General features: G+C 39.5%; 1 protein-coding gene across 5 annotated transcripts in view; it reads right to left on the minus strand.

Moving 5' to 3' along the window:
- Arhgap26 (Rho GTPase activating protein 26) overlaps positions 1 to 26,162 on the minus strand; it is a 466,344-nt gene that overhangs the window by 159,736 nt on the left and 280,446 nt on the right. For all 5 annotated transcript variants that reach the window (XM_023704062.1, XM_023704060.1, XM_023704061.1 and 2 more), the window contains exons 13-14: positions 21,662 to 21,727; positions 17,395 to 17,469 (exon numbers count right to left, since the gene is read on the minus strand). In XM_023704062.1, the coding sequence (XP_023559830.1) occupies positions 17,395 to 17,469; positions 21,662 to 21,727 (141 nt within the window). The remainder of the gene's footprint in view (positions 1 to 17,394; positions 17,470 to 21,661; positions 21,728 to 26,162) is intronic.

Consider the following 26,162-nt stretch of genomic DNA (forward strand, 5'->3'; position numbering starts at 1 on the left):
TTTACAGTTTGTCTTCCTAGTAGAATATTATGTTGCCACTTACATGATACTGATGACTGTACAGCAATATGGAAAATGTATTATGTAATGTCAAGTAGAAACAAAGATATGTGAGAAACCCATATGAACGAGGGTTGAAAGGAAATACTCTAAAATTAAAACAGTGGTTGGGTTAAAGTGGTGAAATTGTGGTTTTTGAATTTTCTAAACTGTGCATGACTTGATTCCATTGCTTTCATATATTTTAAAAATCACATTAAGATCAGATGTGCAGTGAGCACAACCCCAGTTATGTTGGCTCCTGATAATTTCCACTTTAGTCTCCTCCTGGGTGGAATTTCAAACAAATGGGGCTGTCAAAGAAAAGAAGTTCTTGTAGTACTCGTGAGCAGCACACAGGAAGGAGAGAGGAAGAGGCTTGGGAGTGTGGACTGCTTCCCATGAGCAGAGTCTCATACTGTCGACTGTGTTGGTGGCCCAGGTCACGTACAAACTGCTGGGAGGGGAGGGGAGGGGAGTCCATCAGGCATCAAGGGGAGAATCCAGCTTCCTTACCCTGACCCAGGGTGGCCCCTCATCTCCTGTTTTTTGAGTAGCGTCTTGCTTCCAGCTGAGGAGCACTCATTTTCTTACTCCTTCCAGGGACAGGGACCAAGATTTGGGACAGCCCCCAGATGCAAACCACTTTCTGCTGTGCTGGTTCAGGGATGGCCCAAGGTCTAAGCCAGTCAGTCATGGGGAGCATCAGGACTTTCCCATGAGGCAAGAGCTTCTTTGCTGGATTTTCACCTGAAAGATTATGTAACTGCAGAGCCTGAGAGAAAGCCAAACAAGGCCAGAGAAAGGGAAACTGAAACAGTGGGTCTTGAGGACATGGCGTCAGCTCTTGTATCGAACTATATACCTTGTAAACTATGTAAGCCAAGAAATTCCTCTTTTTCTCCATTAGCTAAGTTTGGTCAGTTTTTATGTTTTTTTTTTTTAATAATCCAAAGATATCTAACTGATATAGCAAGTAAAGAGAGGTAGCCATTGGAATGTCTCTTTTTGGGCAGTCCCCAAGAATTGACATCAACTGAAAAGAGCTTCGTCCGACTGGCTCAACTGCCTTTCCACAAGAAAGAACAATGAGTCACAGGTGGCCACAGTAGAGCTTCTATTTCCTGGGGTGGGGGGTGGACAGGGGACTCACTTTTATCATAACACGAACAGGTCAAATATTCATGAATGGCTTAAGTTTGCAGACCAAAAATTAAGAGAAATAGAAGGGCTGTAAGGACAGCCAACATTTGGACCATAGCCTTTCAAGGTCAGTGAAGACTCAGGGCTAAACCTTTAATCCCCAGTAAAAGGCAGAAACCCAGTGTGTCCCTACCACTCGCAGCACCTTCCCTCGGCATTTCTTTGTTCAGGAGGCAGAAATGAGCATAGTATGCACAGCTGCAACAGCCAGAGGACCTGTGTGATATTCACAGGAGACCTTGGGCAATGACAAAATCTTTCTTGTCATATGAAGCAAACAAGGGAGAGCCTTAAAGAGCATGATTTTATTTCTGGAACCACAGAAGAGTAAGTTCTACAGATTTCTACTGCAGAAAGTTTCTAAAAAACTCAGAAATATGACTTTTCTTATAACTGAAAGGTCTACAGCTTTAATTTCTTTGTCACCTTACACTCCCTGAATAATTTCTCTCAGCAGAAGCACATATATCCAAAATGTTTATTTAGAATGACCCTTTTCCTTTTCCATCCCTGAGACTCATGGAAAGCTGCCATGAAACCACTGCAAGGTTCCTGGACCCAAGACAAACGTTACTGTACATTTTTTCTGAGGAACAATCCACTTTCTAACCAAGAAGAGTGAACATGAAGCTAAACTAGCACCAGCTGGCAAGTCTGGGAGTTGTGAACTAGTCCACGAACCACATTTAGCAAACTAATGATTAGCTTCTACTTATTACTCTGTAACCATAGGAATATTGCATAACATCTCAGGGAGGAGAGTCAAATTACAGTTCGGCTCAAGGGCTTTTTATAGCACTGATGAGGCAAGACTCAGAACTTGAACATGTTCGTTTTAATTCGTCTAATATCTAAACCAAATTGAATGCAGCCTCCCAAGCTACCCCCTTACCAAGGGTGCCGTCAATTTCTGCACTGCCCTCCTGAGGCTCGCTTCACCTACACATGCTGCCGAGCGGTCCCTCAGTATAGCTGAGATGTCAGCTGCCCATGTACAGAACTCAGCACATTTTTCCCTACTTTCTCCCTCGACCATTCTAGATCTTAATTAAAAAAAAAAAAAAAAAAAAAAAGGAAAGAAAAGAAACATAATTTACTGGAGCATCCCAGTGTACAAAAAGGTACCAAGCAGGTAAAGCACACTGAGTCTATCACCTCTCCCACCACTTACCACGTGAATTCAGAAAGTTAAGAGACGCTAAGAAAATGAAAAGGCTGGAAGCAGGGATGACAAGGGAGTTGTGTCAGGGAGATCAAACCAGACCAGAGCCAAGAACTATGTAATCTACCTCTGTACTGCTGATAGACAGTGGAAGACATTCAGAACTCCACGGACCCCTACATTTCCTAATGATCCACTACAAAGCAAGCAAATGAAATACTTTTCTCTTTAATTGAGAGGATTAACATATACACAGTAAAAAAAAGTTCAATTAAAAATAGATACATAAAAGGATAAATCTTTTCTATGGTACAGGCAACTATTAAGCTTTTTTTGTGTGTATGTGTGTGTGACACATCCAATCTAACAGTATGCATATATTTGCATACAAATGTGCACATATACATATACTTTTTTAAAAAAAATGCAAATATCCTAGCATGTGCAAGGCTCTGCATTTAATCTCCAGGACTGAAACAAAACAAACCCACAAATGGGAGCACACTGCATGTCACTCTGTGCAGTTATTTTCATTTGACAATCTCTTTCAAACTCTTCTATATTGGCACACAAAAATATCCATTTCACAGTACTTCACTGTATAAATGTACCACATTTAATTTGAAACCACCTTTCAATGGATATTAAGGTCTTTACCCAGTTTTTATTATGATAAATGATATAAATTACTATTTACTTGCATATGTCTTACCTATAGAAAAAAGCCCAGAAAGTGAAATTTCCGAATCAAAAATTTGTGCATTTTTTATTTTGAAAGACATCACTCAAGCACTGTTCTGACACTAAGTTTAAACGATTCCTTCCTATGTCTTTGACAGCAATGTGCAGATATAAGCAAATTTAAGGGGCTTAAAAAAGTTTTCTCATTGTATAATTCCTATTTTTAATGAAGATGTTCCAAATTCTCTCTTGTATGTGAATGTTTTTAAAGTGAAGGTTACTAACTTTCACTTACTCCTTCGGGAGTGTGCAGTTCTATGATTTTTCGACAAATATGTATAGTCAAGCAACTACCAGTAGTATCAAGGAATTTCATGACCCTCCCCAAAATTCCCCTCTGCTACATTTTGCTTCGCTGTCTCCTTCCACCTCCGCCCCGGCAATCATTTTCACGTAACACAATACTTTCGAAATCCACCCATGTTGTTACATGTAGAGCAGTGTAATCCTTTTATTACTGAGTAGCATTCAATGTTATAGATATGCCATAATTTGTTTATCCATTCACTGGTTGATGGACATCTGGGTTGTTTCCAGTGTGGCTGTTATAAAGCTACTATAAATATTTGAACATCAGGCTTTGCATGGACCACATTTTCATCTCTTGGGTAAATACTGTAGCTATGAATGGGACTAAGTAAAATCCCTTAGGAGTAGGTCATATGGCAGGTATATTTAACATGAGAGGAAATGTCCCAGTTGTCCTCTCAAGTGTTTGGGCTGTTCTGCATTTCCACTACCACATGCTAGAGCGCTCGCTGCTTTATATCCTCTCCAACACACGATACAGTGAGCCTTTTGAAGTTCAGCTGCTTCTAGGTATGGAGTGATACAGCTTTTTTTTTCAAACTTAACCACCTTAATGGTGCTGGTCATCTTTTCATGTATTTTTTGGCCATTTATGGATTTCCTTTACGTATTAATTTATTTATTATATGTATTTAGGACAGGGTCTACAGGGTCTCACTATGCAGACCAGACTCCCAAGTGCTGGGATTACAGGCTTGTGCCACCACGTCCAGTGCCATTCTCCATCTCAGCGCACCCTGGGGGCGGGGCCAGCACAGCATGCTGGGGATTGAAGCCCGACCTCTGCGCTCTGCCTAAGCAGGTGCTTTAGTCTGCTGAGCCAACTGGCCGGCCCTGTATATTTCCTTTAGTGAATTGTTTTATCAAATCTTTATTTTAAAAATTGGGTTGATTGTGTTACAGATTTATAAGAGTCTTTAAAATATGTTCTGGATACAAATCATTTATTATATATCTTATGTTTTATAAACACAGTATTTTATTTTGATCTGTAGCTCATCTTTTCTAACAATATCTCTTAAATGCAAGTTTTTAATTTGAATGAATTCTATTTTTTATTCTTTGTTCCTGTTTTTGTGTTGTAAAAAATAATTTCTAAACCAAGGTCACAGTTTTTTTTCTGTTTTCTTCTAGAAATTTTATACTGCTGCTTCTTATGTTTAGGAATGCAAACCATTTCAAGTTAATTTCTGTATACTTTATCAGATAATAAATTTCACTTTTTCCTCATATGATATTCAACTGTATCAATACCATTTGTTTAAAAGATTATTCTTCCCCTAGTGAACTACCCTGACACTTTTATCAAAGATTAAGTGGCTATATCCTATTTCTAGCTCTTATTTTTATTCCCTTAATCTGTTATTTTTAATTCTGATTTTAAAAAACTACAAAATAGTATTAAAACAGAAAAATTACAAATGATACAGAATTTCACTAAACCAAATAATATGAATTTCACAGTATTTGTTGTAGTGCATGGTATTGTCTTCAAATTAGCTCTTCATATTACCAGATATATGCAACAAAATTGGAAGAAAAAATGTATAAGAAATTAAGAAAACAAAAGGTCAAAGAATTGAAAAAAAGGAGACAAAACAAATTAAGTACCAACTGCTCCTTTCCATAGACTAGCAGAAATCCACAGTACAGTTGGACAAAACTTAACCTATGTTTATCTTTAGAAAGTACCATGCCATCTTATTTTCCTGTATCCAAAAGCTTTTATTTTCTGTAAACTGTCTTTTGCTAAAAATCTTCACAAGCGATTCATGTTTTCCATGTCCATGACATTTTGTATCAAGTCTACTATTCTCAGTGTTGATGAAGCTTCATTTATACCACATGTAATCCTTTTAAGACCAGACTTAACATTTTGCAAGTTGAAAAGCAAATTTGTTTACTAGAATTATTTTCTGACTATTAAAGTCACAACACCTTAAAAACCTTAGTCATTTCTCCTGTCTAGGGCCTATGAATCCTAGGTACCCACAGCCACTTCTGTTCTCAGAGCCAAAACCTCTCACTGTCTGGAGGCTCCTTCTTAAGACCTTACTTGCAGCATCCTGAGGAGTAAAGCTGGTGACATGGCAGGAACAGAAAGGAAGATGCAGCTCTTTCTCTTCTCTGGAACTTAGGACTGATAGGTTCCGGCACAAGTATAAACTGCTATATTACCCTAGCCCTGACTCAACATGGCTGAATCCCTAAAACAATAGCTTGTCTTCCCAATGGCCACTTCCTCCTCCTTCCCCACTCCAGTCTTGAATACAACTTTCTTTCCTGCACACACACAAGGGAGCCCCAGTCAGCTCCTTGTGTGTCCTGAGCTTCCCCCACAAACTCCGCCCACTGCCTAAGTCTAGAAAGTCTCATCCTCCCTGTCTCAAGTCAGAGGGTCTCCCCAAATCCCTGCCCTGGATCTTCTCCATGTCTTCAGAGTTAATAAAGGTTCCCCCTTTATTTTTGCTTCTCTGCCATGCTGCTGTCAAAAAACCTAACAAGGATTGTGATAGGCAGCCACCTCCAAGGTTCTCAAAATGACCAATCTTTCATCTAAGTAGCCTCTTCATTCTGTCATCATATCTGCTCCTTTTACTGATAGGTAAAAATGAAAGCTATTGCTAGCTTCTCTGTTCCTACTTGGCTACAGACTTCAAAATCTGGGGCTGTCTCAACTCCTTACTATGCATAAGTTTACATCTCAGAAGTCATCATAAAGAATATCTGTTATCTTTAGATCTCAGCAGAAAGAAGTCCTTGATTCCTTTTATTTATGGTACTCCATGGGGAGGTATGGGCGATGAGAGGCATATGAAAAAACAGGAATGCGGATATTCCAGATTTCAAGGGGTAAGGAAGGATAGACGGTACAGGGCTGCAGAGAAGGGGGTGAGGCACGCTGCTGTAATTTGGTGATATCAAGCATTGTTATTTAATATCTTGCTCATATTTTCTATAGCACTAACTTGGCTTTAAATATTGTAAAAAGGAATAAATTACAGCATGAAAAAAATAATAATACAGAATTTGCATTTGTTCATCACAACAGAGAAACAGCGTGGAAAATTGGGTGCTTCAGTCAGCATTCTAATGTCACCTGAAGAACGTCCACCAAGCAACTCTCAGATGAAGGCCAGAGGAAAAAGATTTCAGAGGAGCACTGTGATAGGTGGAAATGCTTCGTCCACTCTCAAGTGTGGCCCAGGCCCCCCTGGGGAAGAAGGCCATGTACCCCCCAACTCCCTACAGACTCCCCCTATGCCTGAGCACACACACCTAATGGCAAGGACTTTCGAATGCAGCTATTGAGGCCCTGAAATTATAATGCTGGCAGTGAACTCTGACTGGGGAACAGCAGTGGGGTATGCCCGCATATCAAAGAAAGTGAATTCAGAATAACTATGAGAGTGACAGGGGAACAACCATAGCTTCAGGTTAACGGGAATAAATACTTCTCCCAGAACCAAAAACAAAACAGTAGAACCAAAAGATATCTATACAGGATCATTGGTCCATTCCAAATGAAAGATTTACAAATGCAACAAAATCAGCCAGAATCATATATAACAACCCTCCAATTTCATGTAAGAAGCTGATTCTAAACAGGATTAAGGAAACAAGAAGAATCTATGCAGAGTAAATTTAACAGCAAAAATTTATAAACTTCTCCGAGCTCAGGTTTGACTATATACAAAAGAAAAGAGTCTGTACAATATTTCTTGGCATAAAATACACAGTCTGAAAAGCAATTCAGAAAGCACCTACTCTGTCATAGACATAAAATTCAGAAAATATAGATTCAGTGAAATAAGCCATCAAAGAAAATAAGAAACAGACTAAAATAATAAAAGTGATAGCTGAAAAGTAAAAATAAAAATCCTAAGTTAGTAAAAAATTCAATTACAAACTTATGAACAGATATGATAATGATGATGATAAGGGAGTAAGCAATGCACAGGTATTTAAATGACTGATGTGTATGTCAGGAACAAATTTACCAATTTCTGGAAGAATGAAAAGAATCAGGAAAAAAAAAACATTAAAAAGATAAAACATAAATATCATGTTTTTAAAAGAAATTTTTTTCTTTTTAGAAAAATATGCTTGAAGGGCCAGTCAAATAGCTCAGTGGATTAAAGTGTCTGCTTAGGCAGATGCAGGGGCTGGGAGTTTGATCCCTAGGTCTGCCATGTAGGTCCCACCACCGAGGGATGCTAAAATGGCGATTGAGATGGGATGGTGGCACGCACCTGGAATCCCAGCACTTGGGAGGCTATAAACAGGAGGATCACTATGAGTGCAATCTACTCAGTGAGACCCTGTACACTCTGTACACCCTGTCCTAAATACAAAAAAAATTTTTTTTAAATATGCTTGAAACTCTTTCAATAGGTATTAAAGAATGGATGCACTTTGAAATCATATCAAGTGAAATAAATCAGACACAGAAGCTTAAATATTGTACTCGTCACGTAAGAAATGCAAATTATAACTAAAGGGCAAAATAGAAGTTAATAGGAGGTAGGGACATAGATCTTGCTCAAATGGGAAGAGAATCAAGAGACAGAGTGGAAGGGAATGAAAAAGGAATTGAGATGTGTTATATAATGTGCCAACTTCACACAAGGAATGGAAACATGTAACAAAAAACAAGGATTATGGGATACTTACAAGTAACAGAAAAGGAAAAGATTTAACACACAGCTATCAGTTACGTATGTATATGAGGAATAGGGGAGTTTTAATTTGCATGATTATTTTCCAATGGATCTTAAATTTTAAAAAAGGATTTTATAATCTTGTAAAGGACAGTCTTTTAAAACATATTTCATCTAGTAAAAGATCAAGGACTGGAGAGACAGTTTGGCTATCTAAGCACCTGCCTGGTAAGCACAAGGACCTGGGTTTAATCCCTGTTACCCCATGCCATGCCATGCCAGCCACTGAAACCAGGCATGGTGGCACACGCCTGTAATCCCAGCACTGGGGAGGCTGAGACAGGAGGATCACTATGAGTCCAAGCTGCTTAGTGAGACCCTGTATCAAATAAATACATTTTTTAAAAAAGAAGCCTGTCAAATTTGGGAGCCACAGAGATAGCTCAGTGGTCTAAGTGCCTGCCTAGGCAAGCAAAAGGGCCTGGGTTCAATCCTAGGTACCACATGTAGTGTCGGCCCCACCGTGGGTGCACCAAGCCAGTGCTGCACAGTGAGATCCTATACCAAATACATTTAAAAAAAAAAAAAATCAAAAGACTGGTCTCAAGAAAAATTTTTAAAAGAGCAGGACATTGGGCCAGCCAAACAGCTCAGCAGATTAAAGTGCCTGCAAGCAGGCGCAGGGGCCAGGTGTTCGATCCACTGACCTGCTGTGCTGGTCCTACCCCCAAGGCTCACTGAGATGGAGATTGAGACTGGGTGTGGTAGCATGCACCTGTAATCCCAGCACTTGGGAGGCTGTAAACAGGAGAATCACTATGAGTCTGATCTAGTAGTGAGACCCTGAACACCCTGTAGATCCTTCCCTTAAAAAATAAATAAATAAATTACAGAAAAATACCACAAAAAAACAAAAGCAGCAAAAAAATTCAAGACAATAACAATCTGAATAAGAAACTGTTAACATGATTTCCAGATCTGAAAAGCACTTATAATCAAAAGATGAAAATAGAAAACTGGACTAAAAATATAAGCAAGCAAGTCACAAAAGCAACGTAAGTTGGCAATAAACATTTGAAAAATGTTCAACGTCACCCCAAATTACAGAAATACAAAATTTAAATAAAAAGGAAATACATTTTAAGTGTTTAAAATTTATATGCAAAAATACTATAGAGCAGGACAAGTCTGTGAAGGTACAGGACTCTCAGACTTTGCTCACAGCAAACATGGGACTACCAGTGAAGAGCCTTGAAACCATCCACATATTCTGATCTAGCAACTTAGCATCTGAAAAACACCCTAAGGAAATAAGTAAAGATGCATATAAAAATAAAAAAGATTAAGGCAGTAAATTTATGAAAGAAACATGTGGAGGCTCTAGCTGTGGGCTCCACACGCATCTTTGCATCCTCACATCATTTTGGGGGCAGGGACTATTTTTACACATAAGGAAAAGGAAGACTAGATTGATTTAAATCATTCGTGTAATATCAAATGAATAAATAGTGGAATCACAATTGTCTAACTCCAAAATGCATGCTGTTAACTTCTGCTATCCTGACCCATGAAGATATTCCTGTGAATGCTTTATAAAACAATGAAGAACTGCAATCAGCTTATGTATCCAAGAATAGGGGCTGATTAAAAGGCTCTAAGACAGTTCTAAAAGGAGTAGCTGAAAGATACAACGAATGTTTAAATTAAAAAAAAAAAAACAAAACTCATTACCCTAAAAGACATATGGCCAGGCTGGCGAGATAGCTCAGTGGTCTGGAGTGCCTGCTTAGGCAAGTTTAGAAAAGCAGAGGGACCACAGTTTGATCCCCAGCACCACATGCCATGCCAGCCACACCCTCAGCTTGGGCTGAGCTGGCCACAAAACAAAACAAAACATATGGCCAAGCAGGATGGGATAAGTATGTTTGAAGTGGGCCACGGAGATAGCTCAGTACAATCAGTGCTTGCCCGGCAAGCACAAGGATCTGAGTTCAATCCCTGGTTGTGGAAGAAAAAAAAAAAAAAAAAAAAATTTGGAGGCCAGCGAGATAGGTTGGCTGTCTAAAGTGCCTACTTAGGCAAGCTTAAGCAGGCACAGGGGACTGCAGTTTGATCCCTGGCACCAAATGCCATGCCAGCACTACCCTCATAGTGGGCTGAGCAGGCCAAAAGAAAAAAAAAAAAAAAAAGGTATGTATTTAAGTATCATGCACCTATGATATATGAACGGCAATGGAGCACCCATCTCTGACAAAAGTAAACAAAAAAGGGGGGTACAAATGAAGGGCCATTTTGTAGTGAAAATCAATCTATCTATCTATCTATCTATCTATCTATCTATCTATCCAAAATAGTGTAGATATACAGCTACTTTTTCTTAGTTCAATGAGAAGAAGGTTTTGAACTAATAGTGTCTAGGCACGATATCATGTTTGCATCTTATACTACAAATAACTACTACAAAGACAACAATATGCAATGTATTAGTTATTGTAACTGTCCTACTGTTCTGAAACTGTCTCATTGCTACTTCTTTCTCAATAAAAATTAAAAAATAAAATAAGTAAAAATAAAAAATGAGAAAATAAATATCTTTTTCCCCATAATTTTATTGATAAATAAATAGCAATGAGACAGTTTTAAATCAAATTGGTAAGACAGTTTCAATAATTAACACATTGCATACATTCCTCCCAGTGTTTAATTGCTGTACAAGATGTGGACATGATATCCTATCTACAAACACCATTAGAACAAACCCCTCTATTCATTAAGAGAATGTAACTATATATCTATCCTAGTCACTTTGAATACACAGATACAAAATGGACATTCATCTGTATACCCTTTTTTTGTTAAGTTCCATTATTTGAATATTATAGGTGTGTTAACTCAGCAAAATAATCTAAAAGAGTCCAGTAGTCCATAATAGTATTGGGTCTTCTGCTTCACTGGCAATGTCAGAAATTGTTGACCTGAGTCCCCTACAGCTCAACATAACAGCATGGCTTTACTTCTTATATTTCATTTATGTACTTTTCTGCTGGGTGGCTAAGACCAAGGTAAAGCAGGACCTATGCAACAAGAGTTGTAGCTTTTGGGTCTGAGAAGGTCAGTGAAATCCCCTCAGGATTTATCCTGAGATCCTGTACCTCAGATTGTTTGTCAGTGTCAGCCATGTGGATGAGTTACGGCCATTGCTTGGCCAATGAGCTCTCTGTGAAAGCCCGAATGCCTTTTCTCTCCATGTGACTCTCCTTAGGCACACTCTACATCATTGATCACTTTCCTCTTTGGCCCCATAATCTCCTTGATCAGAAAATTTGGGACACGACCGAGTTATGTGACGTTACAGTAGAAGTTCTCATATGTCCTGAGTCTTAAGTGACCTTGGAAGGCTAGGGCCAAAATGTCGGCTTTCCTTGCAGCCCTCCTTTTTCTCTAATTTTGGTCTGCAAACTTAGGTTGTTAACCATCCAGAAGACAAGCTTATTGTTATTACCATACAACCTAGGCTGTTAAGTGTAACCTCATTATCTGTCTGAATATCAAACATCTTAGGCATAACATGGAACAGGGATTGAGAAAATAAATATCTTGAAGGAGATTAGTAGCAATGTGTCCTTTACTGTAATACATTATTTAATTTAGACATTCACCATGTTTTTGATTACCAAATGTTTGTCATTGACCAAATGTTTATGGCAATATCTATCAAATATAAATATAGTGTCCTCATCCACCTTCTTTACTAGATTCAGCACTATGCAATTTTGGCTGTTTCTCAAAGTCAACATGACCATGAAAGGTTAACATTTTAAACTGATTCAGAACATCCAGGCAGCCAGGTGAGAGCAGCTAACGGCATGCACAAGTGGCAAGCGCAACGGCAAAGTGTGGATGAAGCCAGGGCAACTATTTTGATGGCAATGTCCTTTGTACTGTAAGTAAAACTTTGTTAATCATATTTTTCTATCATACCTTTTTATGTTACCGGCTTCACTAATGTAACACATTAATATAACACTATCTGTTTTCATGTTACTTAAATTCTTATAAAAGTGATATCCTTATGTACATATTGAATGAGGTGTTATACATACATATATACATATTAGTAAGGGTCTATAAGGTCTCACTATGTAGATTGGCCTCATAGTAGTCATCCTGTTTTTAGCCCCCCAAGCACTGGGATTACAGGCGTGCACCACTGCACCCAGTCTCATTGGCTGTCTCAGTGCACCACAGGGGTGGGGCTGGCACAGCGTGCCCGGGATCAAACCCTGGCCACTGTGTCTGCCTAAGCAGGCACTTTAATCCGCTGAACTATTTGGCCGGTCTGAATGGGGCATTTTTACAAGCCTTCATCTTCACTGGATAGGACTTGTCAGCAATCGCCATATTTTTGATGACACCTCATACTCATTGAAAAGGATTTTCAGATCTGCTTCAAAAAGGCTGAAATGAGTGTGTTCAAAGTGAGGTGGAGTACTTTGAAGGATATTAATGGTTATGTATCTTTTTACTGTAATAAATTATTATTTATACATATACCATATATTTTTATCATCCCTTATATGCACAGTATGAGCCTAATTTTGTGAGTGTATTAATATAGTATGTGAAAATTAGTAATTACAATCTTATGCTATACAGTATTTTAAAAAGATATGGCAAAGTGATCTGATGCAATATAATAAAACAACAAATAAAGCTTATCTCTGGTTTGTAAATTTTTATTTTCTTCTTTCTAGTTTTCACACATCTGCACATTTTCTACAATGATCTTGAAACTTTTAATCAGGAAAGTAATTATTTAAAATATATGGAGTCACTGAGTGTGATGGTGCATGCCTGTAATCCCAGCATCTAGGCAGGAGGACCTTTGTAAGTTCAAGGCCAGCCTGGGCTAGAAAGTGAGTTCAAAGCCAGCCTGAACTGTAAAGCAAAATCCTGTTTCCAAAAAGAAAAGATTTTTTTTAAAATGGAGTAAGACAGGAAGAGCGGCAAGCATGCACTGAACAGGCATGTTTATAGCTGACATATATTTAAAAATGGGATAGATTTGGAAATATTTATCATTACTTAATATTCAAAGTGGAAGAAACAATACATAAAGAGAAAGGATTCTATTTGGAGGAATCTGCAAGTCTTCCCGAGTCCTTTCACCACCCAAAGACTAACGGCCTCTGCTGCTAGGAGGAAGAGATGGTGGCTATCTCTTGGTCTGACATTGGAATGAAGTGCAGCATGACTGTGTTTGCTATGAAGGTTCTACAATCCTTCCACAGGAGTATTCAGTAAAACAGTCTCAAAGCACAGACTGTCATATTCTTCTTCCAGTGTAAGTCTCACAGTGTATTAAGAATATAAAAAATAAACTCATGATCAAAATTAGTCTCATTTTCATTCTAAGCCACACTTTCAATAATCACAATGTAGAATTCTACTTTTGAGAGCCTCCGCCAAATAAACCAACTCTTGAACAATGTCTAACACATAGCGGGGCATTTGAAGGATATGCAATAAAAGAAGAATGATGAGAGGTCCTCATTGAACCCAGGCAACTCAAGGAAAGATTTTGCAGTAGGATGCCCACATTTATTTTATACTTTTGGGTAACCCAAATCAATACCAAGCTAACTGATAAAGGTATTAGGATATTCCTGAAAGAGAAAGGAGACAGATCTGGGTGTGAGGCTCTGGCTCAACACATTAGACAGAACCTCAAATGCAAGACTCAAACTTAAATAGTAGGGAGAATCCTAGCTACCAGTCTCAAACTCAGGTCCAATCCTGCACTCTGGTCATCTCACCGCTCTGGCTGGATCTCAGTTTGAATCCAAATCTGTCTCTAATATCTCCCAGCAGAGGTAGTTCGCCTTGTGACTTTCAACCAATAGGTATTGCTTTTTCATGACCTTTCACAGATTATTTTCTCTACCCTAGAAAAACTGAAGCAGAGGGAAAAAAATATCCTGTTTGAGGGCCACAGAGCAAAGTGATAAAAACAAGCTCCTTTCAAAATCTCTCTTTTGCTCAGCACAACAGAAGTAAGGTGGTTCTTTTTTAGATTAGCAATGTAGTCTAAAATGTCACATTTCTTTTCACTAGTGTCACCTTACATAAGCATCTGTCATCTCTGAAACCTCTCTGCCCCTTCCGCTCCCCACATTTGGTTAGCTACAAAGTCTTGTTGATTTTTTTTCTACCATCATTTTGAGCCTGTGCTCTTTGCCTGACCTCAGATTAGCTATTTGGTTAAGCCCTTGAAAGGGTATTCTCTCCCTAATTCATTGCAACTCTTCTTCTTCTGTGTCTTCCTGTGCCAAACACATAATACACGCTCCACACTGCTGCAGGGTTATCCTCCTGCAGCTGGAATCCGAGCCCAGCCCGTGTGTGTCAGGCACACTTCTCTTCCATCAGCAGCCATTATTTTAGGAGAGCATTTGTCCATCATCATCCCCTTAATAATCTTTCTTAGCCCTCAGGGTTCCATGTGCCCTACACCTTACTTCCTTCAGAAAAACAAAACAAAATCCAAACTCCTTAGCGCAGGTTCTTTAACAAGAGACCATCTTAAATTTTCAGTTTTGGTTTTCTTTTTCCAGCCTCAAGTAGTTTTTCACATATTAAAATAATAACCATCAGGGAACTCATGCCTTCTGCTTTAGCCATGATATACCCTGACTGTTTCCTCCCATACTAACTGCTAATAATATGCTCTGAATCCGATTTGTTCTTCCACTTTCTCCTGTAGTCAATCTTCCAGACCTATCTTTTCTGAAGTGCGAACATACTTTTACACCACAGCTTTCAGAACCATGAACATCTCACTCTCGCAGAATTCTGCAGAGAAATACAAGCTCTGAATCTCTAGCACCTGACAACCTGTCCCAGAGAGCAGATACCTCATAAATCTCTGAAACCATGGTCAGAAATAAAAGAAGGTTGACAATCTATTACTTTCTTTTTTTTTTTTTTTTTTTGGTGGAAATGGAACCCAGGACTTCAGGATACGCTGGCCAAGTGCTCTACCATTGAGCTACATCCCCAGCTTGCAATGCATGTAGACTTTTTCTTCTTTTTTTACAGTACTGGGAATTGAACCCAGCAGTTTGCACATGCTAGGCATGATACCAGCAGGCTACATCCTTGACCCACTATACTTTAAATTCTTTCTCTCACTGGAATTTCTCAAAAATCAGCCATATCCTACAAGAACAAATGTATATTGTTATGGTCTGAATCTAAACTGTTTCTCACAAGACCCACTGTGTTGAAGGTCTGCTCCCAAATCCAGCAGAGTACAAAGGTGGGGCTCTGGAGAAGTGATCCAAGCACAAGGATGCTAATCTCATCCACCACAGAGCAATCCACTCATACATCATAGCCACACTGGTGATTAGGGGGCGGGGCCTATTTAAAAGGAGCAGCTCACAAAGGCATGAGCATCTGGTACCTGCTCCTCCTTCTCTGGTTCTTTGTCTGTCTCTCTCTGTCTTGTCTGTGTATCTGTCTGTCTATCTGTCTCTCTCTCTCTCAGCTTCTTGGCTGTCATAAGGATAGCTGCTCCACTCTGTCCTTCTACTATGTTCTGCTACACCTCAAGCCCACAAAAGAGGAACCAGCCCACCAACTGAACCCAAATAAACCTTTTGTGTGTCAGGTCGACTTTCCCAGGAATTTTGTCACAACAATGAAAAGATGACCAACATATTTTCACATACAATCACACAGAAACCTGTGTGGAAATAAAAACAAACTTTGGTATATCTGTACCACAGAATACTACTTAGCAGTAAAAAAAAAAAAAGTATATATAGATAAATCATGATTAAATGAAATAAGATGAATAACTCTTGAAAGAATTGTGCTGACTGATAAAACCAATCCCAAAAGGCTTGTATGGTTCCACTTAAATAACAAACCTGAAATGACAAAATTAGAGAATGAACAGATTATTTGTTGCCAGCCTTAGGGATGGGGTACCAAGCAGGGCATGAGACTGGTGGATATAGCCACAGAAGGGCAATGCAAGGGATCCTTATGATAATGAAAATGTTCTGAATCTTGAGACATCAATGTCAACATCCTAGTTTTTGATATTAAAATGGTTTTTCAAGATGTTATCATTAGTGGAAACTGAGAAATGGGGTATAAAGGACCTCTCATCATTTCTTACAATTGCATGTGATCTTCAATTATTTCAAAATACTGTTTAATTTTAAAAACTACAGTATATCCCAGGTCAGAACTGAAAAACAGATAGTGCTAAAACATGCCACAGTCACAGTTTTAAATGGCAGATTTCCCTATAACTACTGGTGTCATAGAGTTCTGACCACAGGGGTGAGCAACTCTCTTAAAACAAAGGAAGAGACCAGTCATTTGGCCCATGTGAAAGAAGAGGCTTTTTCACATATGAAAGCCATTTTCAGAAACTGGGATGGCCAAACTCCTTATAAATAACTAACAAAAGAACAGTCCTTGCCCAGGATACAGCTAGAACCCCAAGTGATAGTCTAACTTTACAAGGACAAGGCTGGTGCTACATGAAAATGAGTAACAGCCACTGGTCTGTGAAATCGGATCTGTTTGCCATTTAGATCCATGTGACTCACTGAGGCAGGCTGTGTTCATATCTAAAAATACAGGAAATCTGCAGCCTAAGCAAATTTGTCTCATGGACTCATGGGTTTTCTATTCAAATACTGCACTTTTGGAGATAGTGATTTTATATTTGTATCAGCCACTGGCAAAGGCCGTTCTCCTACTCAAGTGACTAGGTCTAGATTGATAATCTAGAAGCAAAGAGAATCAGAAAATTCCTCAGTACTTATCCATCTTATCTGGGAGTTCCATACAAGCAACATGACCTCTGAAGTCCTCTACAGGACAGAATGGCGCCCTGTTTTGGGGCGCTGGGTGTGTACCACTAAATACCTGCCCCCAAAGAGAACAGAGGGACTCAAGAGCTATTAAAGACAGAATAGGGTGTGGTGGTTACATGAGTGATCGAGTGCCACTTGGATGGACACACAGAGGGTGTGGTGCCTGTGATCTGCTATTTTTTATCTTGTACAGTCTTACTCAGAACCTTTTCCAGTAATTCCTGGAGCCATGATGACTGGCTAACAGGGCAATGGAATTCAGGGCCTGAGCTCTTGGATACCCTGATTCCTGCCCCAGACACCAACCCTACTCAGGAACCTGGTGACTTTTCAGAGTGGTCTCCCCCAGAGACCGACATGGCGGAGTCCTAGCCAAACTCACCCATCAAAACACTCAGCAGCTTTTGCACTCTGGAGTTGACCCCTACAATTCGATAGAGTCCTTGCTCATTGATCCCTGAAAAGAGACACAAGGATGATTTAATTAGAGGCACGTCAGAACACAAGTCAGGCAGACACAACCACATGCTCATTTTATTTTTCATTTTCTCAGTCCTTCCAAAAGCTGCTCTAATTAAAGTCTGCTGTCACTCAGCTCAGCTCTTAGCAAAGGAGTGGGATTTGGTGCAGCTGTCTAGGATTTCATGGATGTGCTGCACACTTCAGCCCTCGTGTTAGCCCGGCCATCAGAGGGGGAAGAGACTTCCCTCTTCCCTTGCCAGATGCGCCATCTGAAGACTTTCAAAAGATGAAAAGTACATTCTTTTAAAGATGTCATGTTTAATCAAGTTTTTAATTTTAAAAGCCAAAGATGACATGACGAAAATCCATGATAGAATGGACAAATATTTTTTATAATCTATTTTACATATAGAATGAAAATGCTAACATGTAAGGACATTTATAATTTTTAAGAATGTTAGACTGAAACACGAGAAAGTCTATTCATCTGCAATATAAATATTCTCTATTAAGCAAAAAGACTACCTTTATTGAATCCAAAGAACTGTGCAATTAGACTAGGAGTTTGCTTTTAATTGTCAGAACAAAGAAACAAAACTAACCCACAGTCACACTTCTGATTACTGCAATGCACGGGTTAAAGCACCACTGTACCATTTATAAGAGGGACAATTCAGACCATGGATTTGAAGTGCTTTTTCTCCTGTAAGCCCTCGGTCCGTTGTATCTGACACCTCTGAAGCACTGGTCTTCTGCTTCCTATCATATTAACCTGATGCCCATTCTCTAAACTGAACTTTTTCTTCTTTTTTTTTTTTTTTTTTTTTTTTTTTTTTTTTTTTTTGGCTGGCTTGAGTTGTGGGGAGCGAACCACAGCAACCTGAGCCTGACTGCTTTGTTGAAGCAGCCACTTAAAGAACTGAGCTAAGGGGCAGGCCCCCTAAACTGAACTTCTTAAAGTGTAAATCAATTCACATCACTTCTTATTTTAAAACCTTCCAACAGATTCCCACTGCACATAGAAGGCTTGTACATCTGTTTATGGTAGCCCCTAAGGCTTATCCCACTGAACACCCAGCTACCTCTGATATCATCAGCCAGCCCACTCACGCAAATGCGTTAACATGGACCCTACCTCACAGCCTATGCACTAGTGCAGTGGTGGCAAACCTATGGGACACGTGCCCAACAGACTGCTTTGGGTTTTTTTCATCACTGAAAGGCCTAAAACAGTTTTCTATCAGCACTCTATGCTCAACCACCTCTTTGACCTACCCTACTGTCCCCTCAGCCAGTACTCCCAGGCATTTCCTTATTCAGTTTTCTTTTATTATAATTAACAATGCCTGAAATTATTTTCTTCCTGAAATTCTGAAAAAATTTAAGAAAGGTATGATTCCCCAGTTCGTTCGTTCGTCCTGTTCTGTCCTTTTTTCTTTCTTTCTTTCTTTCTTTCTTTCTTTCTTTCTTTCTTATTTAGGACAGGGTCTACAGGTTCTCATTACACAGATTGGACTCAGTAATTTTCTTGTTTTCACCTCCTAAGCACTGGGATAACAGGTGCATGCCACCATGCCATCTCAGTCTGTCTCAGTGTGCCCCAGGGGCAGGGCCAGCATGGCACACCAGACAGGACCTCAGTCCCTGCATCTGCCTAAGAAGGCACTTTAATCCGCTGAGCTATCTGGCCCGCCCTCCCCAGTATTTTCTATAAGACTTATATAGAAGAGGAACTAATGGATAAAAAAGAAGTGGTATGAAAGCATAGGACTTTACAGTAGAAAATTTGTCAGCCTAACAGCTTGAAAGGGCTGCAGTGACTCTCTTTCTTCTACCCTTATGCCTTCCTAGGACTTTACACAACCCTAGCTCCCACTGCTGGGCAATTACTGATGAATCCCAGAGTGTGAGATGTCTGTTCATCACTAGTTACTACAGATACGTGTGTTTATAAATACACTATAGTAGAAAAAAACCACCTCTTCCAACTATCTGTTCTAAAATGGTATTTAACTTACACTATTTGTATTTCTTTGTGCCAAATGAAAACTTTCCTCAAAGTTCAAATATATCATTTTCATCCTTGTTTCAGAGACAGGAAGGGATAGAGAGGCAGAGGCTGGGAAAGCAAGCTCAAGTGTAATACTTTTCGCTATGACATTTTCCATGTACTTTCCGGTTTTGTATCAGAAAAGGTTGTCCTGAGCCACCAGTGTGCATTTATCACAGATTCTGTCAGCAGTCGTACATGTTGGACTTGGCTTTGGTTGCTGACGACGGAGGTGAACAGGCAGCCCAGCACAGACCAATGAGTGGACCTCACTGGGCAGAGGCGTGCGGGACTCAGGTCTGCCTTGTTCTTACACTTCTCTTCCTTAACCACGCACTCCTTCCCCATTCTCTTCTTTTAAAATGAAAACCATACTTAAGCTCAGGTTGAAAAACTGTCTTAACAATATGCACTACAAAAAATATTTAGAAACCATAGTTAGGCCAAACAGATAAATCAAATCAAAGACAGTAAAAGCCACCAGATAGAATCGCCCAGAATACCAGTACAAACTACAGAACTGGATGAGCTTTCTCTCTGCCAGTCCTAGAATGAGCTTGAAGTAGATAATTTCCTCCTTTAGTGTACATAATTAAGAAAATATCGAGTGTCAAAAGACGTACTTCCACTACAGTTTCAGTGATTCGTAGATTTACTGCACAGACAAGCCCCTGCTGATTCAGCCGAGTCTGGGCCAGTGTCTTACCCTGTACGTCATCCACATCCTCATGTAAGCACCCTCATGGCTCAATCAGGCCTGCACTTATTTCTTCAAGATAAGTTCCTACCGACTTCTACTTTACATTCTCTGGGGGTATTTTAAGTATCTCTCCACGTTGTTCTGCCTCCACTGAAGGGAGATGCAACAGAAATAACCAAACACTTTTAAAAATCCTTCCTCAAATTAAAATTGAAAAGAAAATCTTTTGATAGGATTCATGGGTGTAGAGGTTCAAAAGGTCTTTCTTCCTCTTTCCCCTTTCAATGGGTGAGAGCCTTTATTTTAAAAAAAAAAAGTTTGCATTTTTCTACAGGTAAAGAGTTATGGACCATGCTTTAAAACAAAGAATCTCTTTTAAACAAATAAAAAGGGCTAGGGGCTGGGGAGATAGCTCAGTTGAATAAGCGCTTCCCTGACAAGCGCAAGGGCCTGAGTTCAATCCCTGGTTCTGAAAAAAAAAAAAAAAAAATAATAATAATAATAATAATAATAATAAAGGAAACAAATAAAAAGGGCTAGTAGGTATAGAGATGATATGGTAAATAAGATTTGTATCTCTGATAAGAGTATAAATCAGATCCAGCAGAAAGATGGGTAGCAGCTTCTCTTAGAGCACAAGAGACCAGTGCACTCTTAACTTTCACACTGTCAGGACTCTCCTTTCCGGCAGTGTCCGAGGAGAGACCACAGGGGTGAAGCAGCCTCCTCACCTCAGAGTCCTACACCAGTGGACCCTGCAAAGGGCCCTGCAACAGGGCCCTGACTCCTCAGTGTGAATGGTTCCCTAGGGACTAGCTCCTAGTCCAGGGTCCTCAGTCTAGGGTCACTGACTGAGACATGAGTCACAGCACAGGGTTCAGGGGCCTAGGAATTAAACAGGAAAATAACTCCACCTTTATTCTCACTAACCTATAACTCACATGATACATTTCCTTCCATTAGCAACAACCCACAGTAGCAGTAGCAGTACCTGCCACTTGGTCAGAAATCACAGATATTTTCAGAACTCATCATATTTTTTACAGACAGCTTGAAATATCAGTGCTTCCAGTTATCAGAACTACCACTACATCTTGTGAAAGAACTTGGAAAGAAACAAAGAAATGCTTGCCTTACTATATCACAAATATGTTTTTATGCAATTTAATAGCTGAATTTCAGTAACTGGTTTCTCTAAGCCTGTGTATTTTATATGTACGACTTTAAAATATTCTTTTGATCAGCCAAGAAGTTAATTACCCAAAAGAGCTTGAGAATCCCTGTTTCAGACCAAGATGGCCTAAGGAAATACACTATTAATGGCACTAGGGGAGTTAATGAGTCACGGAAAGTTGGGCAACAGCAGGTAGCAGGACTGATACCTCACCAGACTCCTGACCTGCCGGGAGAACAATGCCATCTGTTAGACCACGTTACCTCTGGTTTCCACTGCATGGATGCACTTCCTGATAATGCTGAAGCCAATGCTGTCCAATTGTGCAGCTGAAAAAGCAAGAGGAGGGCAGTCAAGTTGTAGGCCTACAAATTAATCTCAGAGAAATGCTTGACCAGTCCACAACGGGCCAATTACATGGTGTGGTCATATGCCCTTAAATTCTTCCCATGGTAACAATAAAAAAACAAAAATGCAAACAAATAATTATTACAAAATAGCTAGCACTGATTGATGACTTACCATATGCCAGGTACACATGCATGCTTTACGTGCATTATCTTATTTAGTTCTTATAGTGACCTCAAATTATAGGAACCTGCAATACTATCCTCCATTTATAGCTGAAGAAACTGCAGCACAGAGCAAGAAGTACCTTTGAACTAGAGCAGTGGGTCTCCCTCAGAAGGCAAACCTTAAGTGATCTATACATGCTGGTATGTGCTTCAGATAAATTACCTCCTGTAAACATAGGAAGTCCTTCAGGATGATACCATCATTAGCCCTGTATTATAGCCTATGGCATGCATGCCATAGCTGGCTGTTGGTGTAAACTGTCAGCTCTAAAAAGTTCACCATCACTTTAATACAGGTGAAGAAACTGGGGCTTGGCTAAGTTAATATCTTGGTTGAAGTTACAGGGTTAAAATGTGGAGCCTTGCTCCGGAGCCCATATCCAAAGTGCCTTACACGCAACTTTCAGATAAATCCTAATCCTGCTCAGGAGACTAGGGAAAAGTAAAAATGGAGAAGAAGAAAAAAAAAAAAAAACAGGAAAGACAGGGAGAAAGGGATAAGGACAAGGGGAGAGAAGAAGAAGGGAAAAGAGCGAGGGCTAGAGACTGAGATTCAGAGGAAATTAAAGCCAAGAACTAAGAACACTCCAAGGAAGAAGCACTAAGGCACAAAGCCATTGCTCCACGTGGTAAATCAGCAGGTGGTGACAGCCTTCTCCATCTGTTTCAAAACCCTCTAAGGTCACTCAGAAAGTAAATGATCCACGTCAGCAGCTTTTTCCACTGGGAACACCAGTTTCCAAAGCAATGCAGAGGCTGCAAATCTACCACACCTGAGCCCCAGTGATAAAATGTGTGTGGCAGTCTTTAAGAATGGGCTCATCTTTGCCCTGGGGCAAGCTATTCCCCAGCTTAGCTCTCAGAGTGGAGAGGAAAGGCACAGAGCAGGAAGGTAAGAGCTGACAAATGCTTTGGGATCATCCAGGCTGAGCAACACACTTGTCCCCAGGGAACTGAGCAGAACCTAAACTCATCTGGAATTTATCCAAATGAAATCATCCCCCATAACATGGGTGAACTCAGATCTAGCAAAGATATTAAAAATAGCTTTAAACCACTAGGAATATCCAAAATCAAACTAAAATGCAACGCTAATTTGCACTTCTGCTTCCGAAGTGAAACAGCTCCTGTACTTCTGTGCATACCTATAGCTTAGTGATACTTAAAACAATGCTCAGCCTCTAGGAAAATAAGCACCAAAAGAGAAGCAGGAAAACGATGCTCTTTTCCCTTGAAATTACTGTCATACAAAGCATTCTTTTTACTCCTCTAACACAGTAAGGCGTCTACTAACTCAATCCTGCCTGCTTTCAGTAGGAGCCAGTATTTACTCTTTAGGTAGTGATACTGTATATCACATTTTCTGACAGGCAATTGCAAGCCAGGCTGAGATAATTTTTCCAAATGAAACTCAATTAACCCCTGCAGTAAATATTTTTCAAAAGCAGTAATAAGATTTAACATACAGGCCAAATTCCTGTTGGAATGTGAGGAAGAATTTTTTGTGTAAATTAACAGATGTATTGATATAATTCACATACCGCGAAGTGTCCAGTCATTTCTCCTACATTTACAAAGCTATGCAGTAATTACCATTAACTCCTGAACATTCTGTTCCCCACCCCACAAAACAAAACAAAATATCTCTCTCTCTCTCTCTCTCTCTCTCTCTCACACACACACACACACACACACACACTAGCAAGCATTCTCCCTTTCTCCTTCTCTCATTGTAGGCAACCACAAATCTCCTTTACTTCTTTGTGGACCTGCTTATTCTGTATATTTCACATATACGAAATCATAAAATGTGTGGCCTCCAGTAGGAACTTCCCTTGCTTACTGTGTTTCCAAGGTCTTCCCTTGACCTTGAATAGCAATACTACTCCTCCATTCTCTTTGGACAGGCGAATGGATAAAGAAAATGTGGTATTTACACAGAATGCCTGCTACTCTGCCATAAAGGACAAACCTGAGCCACTGGTGAGAAGACGGATACACCTTGAGACCATAATGTTAAATGAAATAAATCAGACACAGGGGCTTAAATATCATGTTGTTTTGCTCATACAAGAAACACAAAATATAAATAAAGAACAGAGGGCTGGCCAAATAGCTCAGCGGATTAAAGCACCTGCAAGCAGGCACAGGGGCCGGTAGATCTTGTGGCCTGCTGAGCCGCCCCTGCCCCCAGGGTGCACTGAGATGGCCAATGAGACTGGGTGTGGTGGTGCTCGCCTGTAATCCCAGCACCTGGGGGCTGAAAACAGGAGGATCACTAAGAGTCCGATCTACTTGGTGAGACTCTGGAGGCCCTGTAGACCCTGTACTAAATACATAAAAAATAAAATACAAAGTCAAAGAAGAAGTAGGAAAGTAGAGCTTTTCCAAAGGGTAAGGAGACCAAGAGATGAAGGGAGGGGAAGAGAAGGGGATAAAAAAGAACTGAGCCATGTTAGGGATGAGTGTCATGCCAGCGCCCACGAGGGGTGTGGTCAACATGTCCCGTGACCATGTCCTACTAATAATGACTTAAAAGGCTTAATAATATTCCATTGTGTGTATATAGCATATTTCACTTTTTTATTAGCTAATAGACATTTAGGATGCCTTTATTTTATGGCTATGAGACTAATACTACTATGAATAACAATGTGCAGGTCTCTGTACAAACACAATTCGATTTCTCTCACATATACACCCATACATGGAATTGCTGGGTCATAGGATAATTCTATGTTTAATTTCTGAAGAAACTTTAAAATTGTTTTTGAAAGTATTATACTGCTTTATACTCCCACAATCAATGCATGAGGGTTGCAAGTTTTCCAGGTCCTTTCCAACATTTGTTACTGTTTCTTGTATTACAGCCATCTTCATAGATGTCAAGAGGCATTTTACTGTGGTTTTAATTTGCATCCAGTGGTGCAGTGACTGGAGGTGCTGAGTACCTTTTCATGCACAGGAGACGCCTACTCTTTTATCCACTACTAAGAATAGAACCTGCTGGAAAGTATTTGTGAGACAAAGAATTACTTTTCATGTTTAAGGAGATTTCCAGAAAGCTTATAACAATGACTTAAAAGTCAGCTGAAGCCTTTTAGCTTCTCTTTTGAGAGGTGCTTCAGAGAATCTTTTCAAAGGGAAGACAGACAAAAAAGAGAAACAAGTGACATTTTGCACAGGCTCTAGGAAGCTACTGAGATTGATCTCAGACTTCGATGTTTTAGAAGAGGTTTGTCAACGCACTCTTGTTTTAGGCACTGGTGAACTTTGTTCTAGATAACGACCATTTCCTTCACCCATAAGCACCAATAAAAGTTTTGGAAAATTGGAAAGAACTTGGCAACAAACAGATACAGAAGTAGCTCCATCATGCCGTATAAAGCTAGAGCTAAATGGAATTAAATTGTATTCACGAGGTGTTAATGTTTACATCTTATTATCTGTAGTCTCTCAGAGAAAGCAAAAAGGAACTACAAATAGCGCTATGCCAGAAAGTGATTTCCTGACCAACAATGTCGCTTCAGCAAGCAACGAACTGGTTCATTCTAAAGTGGTCAGAGCTGTTGATGACAAGTGGCTTTGTATTTTCATATGGCACAAATTTTGATCTGTGTGAAAACAAGTTTTTTGAATGTTAACTATTTTCTGACACTCTGGAGTTACTGTTACTCTTCCCATTTCCATTAGATACAATAAATGGTTCATGGCCAAAGGAAAAAAAAAAAAGTGGCTCCAGTGGTCAGAAGATGAGCCACCAGCCCAACAAGCAGAAAAAGTAAAAGGAGAGTTGAACAGTTTTGCAGATGCAATTCAGTTCTTGGACTTACTTTTTACATAGGAAGTGAGGAAGTGGGATCTTTTTCTAGGTAAGGGATATGTTGTAGAAAAGAATCTAATCTAATAGATCCACAAAAAAATTAAACTCTCACCAATCTATGCTAACTGCAATTACTTCTTTTAGAAAATGGCAAAACAAAATCTCACACTTGGTGACTGAATAAATGTAAATTTTAGTGTTCTTCCAATTTCTTATGTATTAGCAAATCCTTCCATGCAGATTTACCCATAAAATCTTATATGCTTTATTCAGATAAGACAGCATTTATCAGTAATCTTAATTGTCTAAGTGTAAGTGCATATAGTATTTACAGAGCGTAAAGCCAAACAAAGACAACTAAAAGCA

Source organism: Octodon degus, unplaced genomic scaffold (genome assembly GCF_000260255.1).
Source record: "Octodon degus isolate 3935 unplaced genomic scaffold, OctDeg1.0 scaffold00185, whole genome shotgun sequence".
Lineage (NCBI taxonomy): Eukaryota > Metazoa > Chordata > Mammalia > Rodentia > Octodontidae > Octodon > Octodon degus.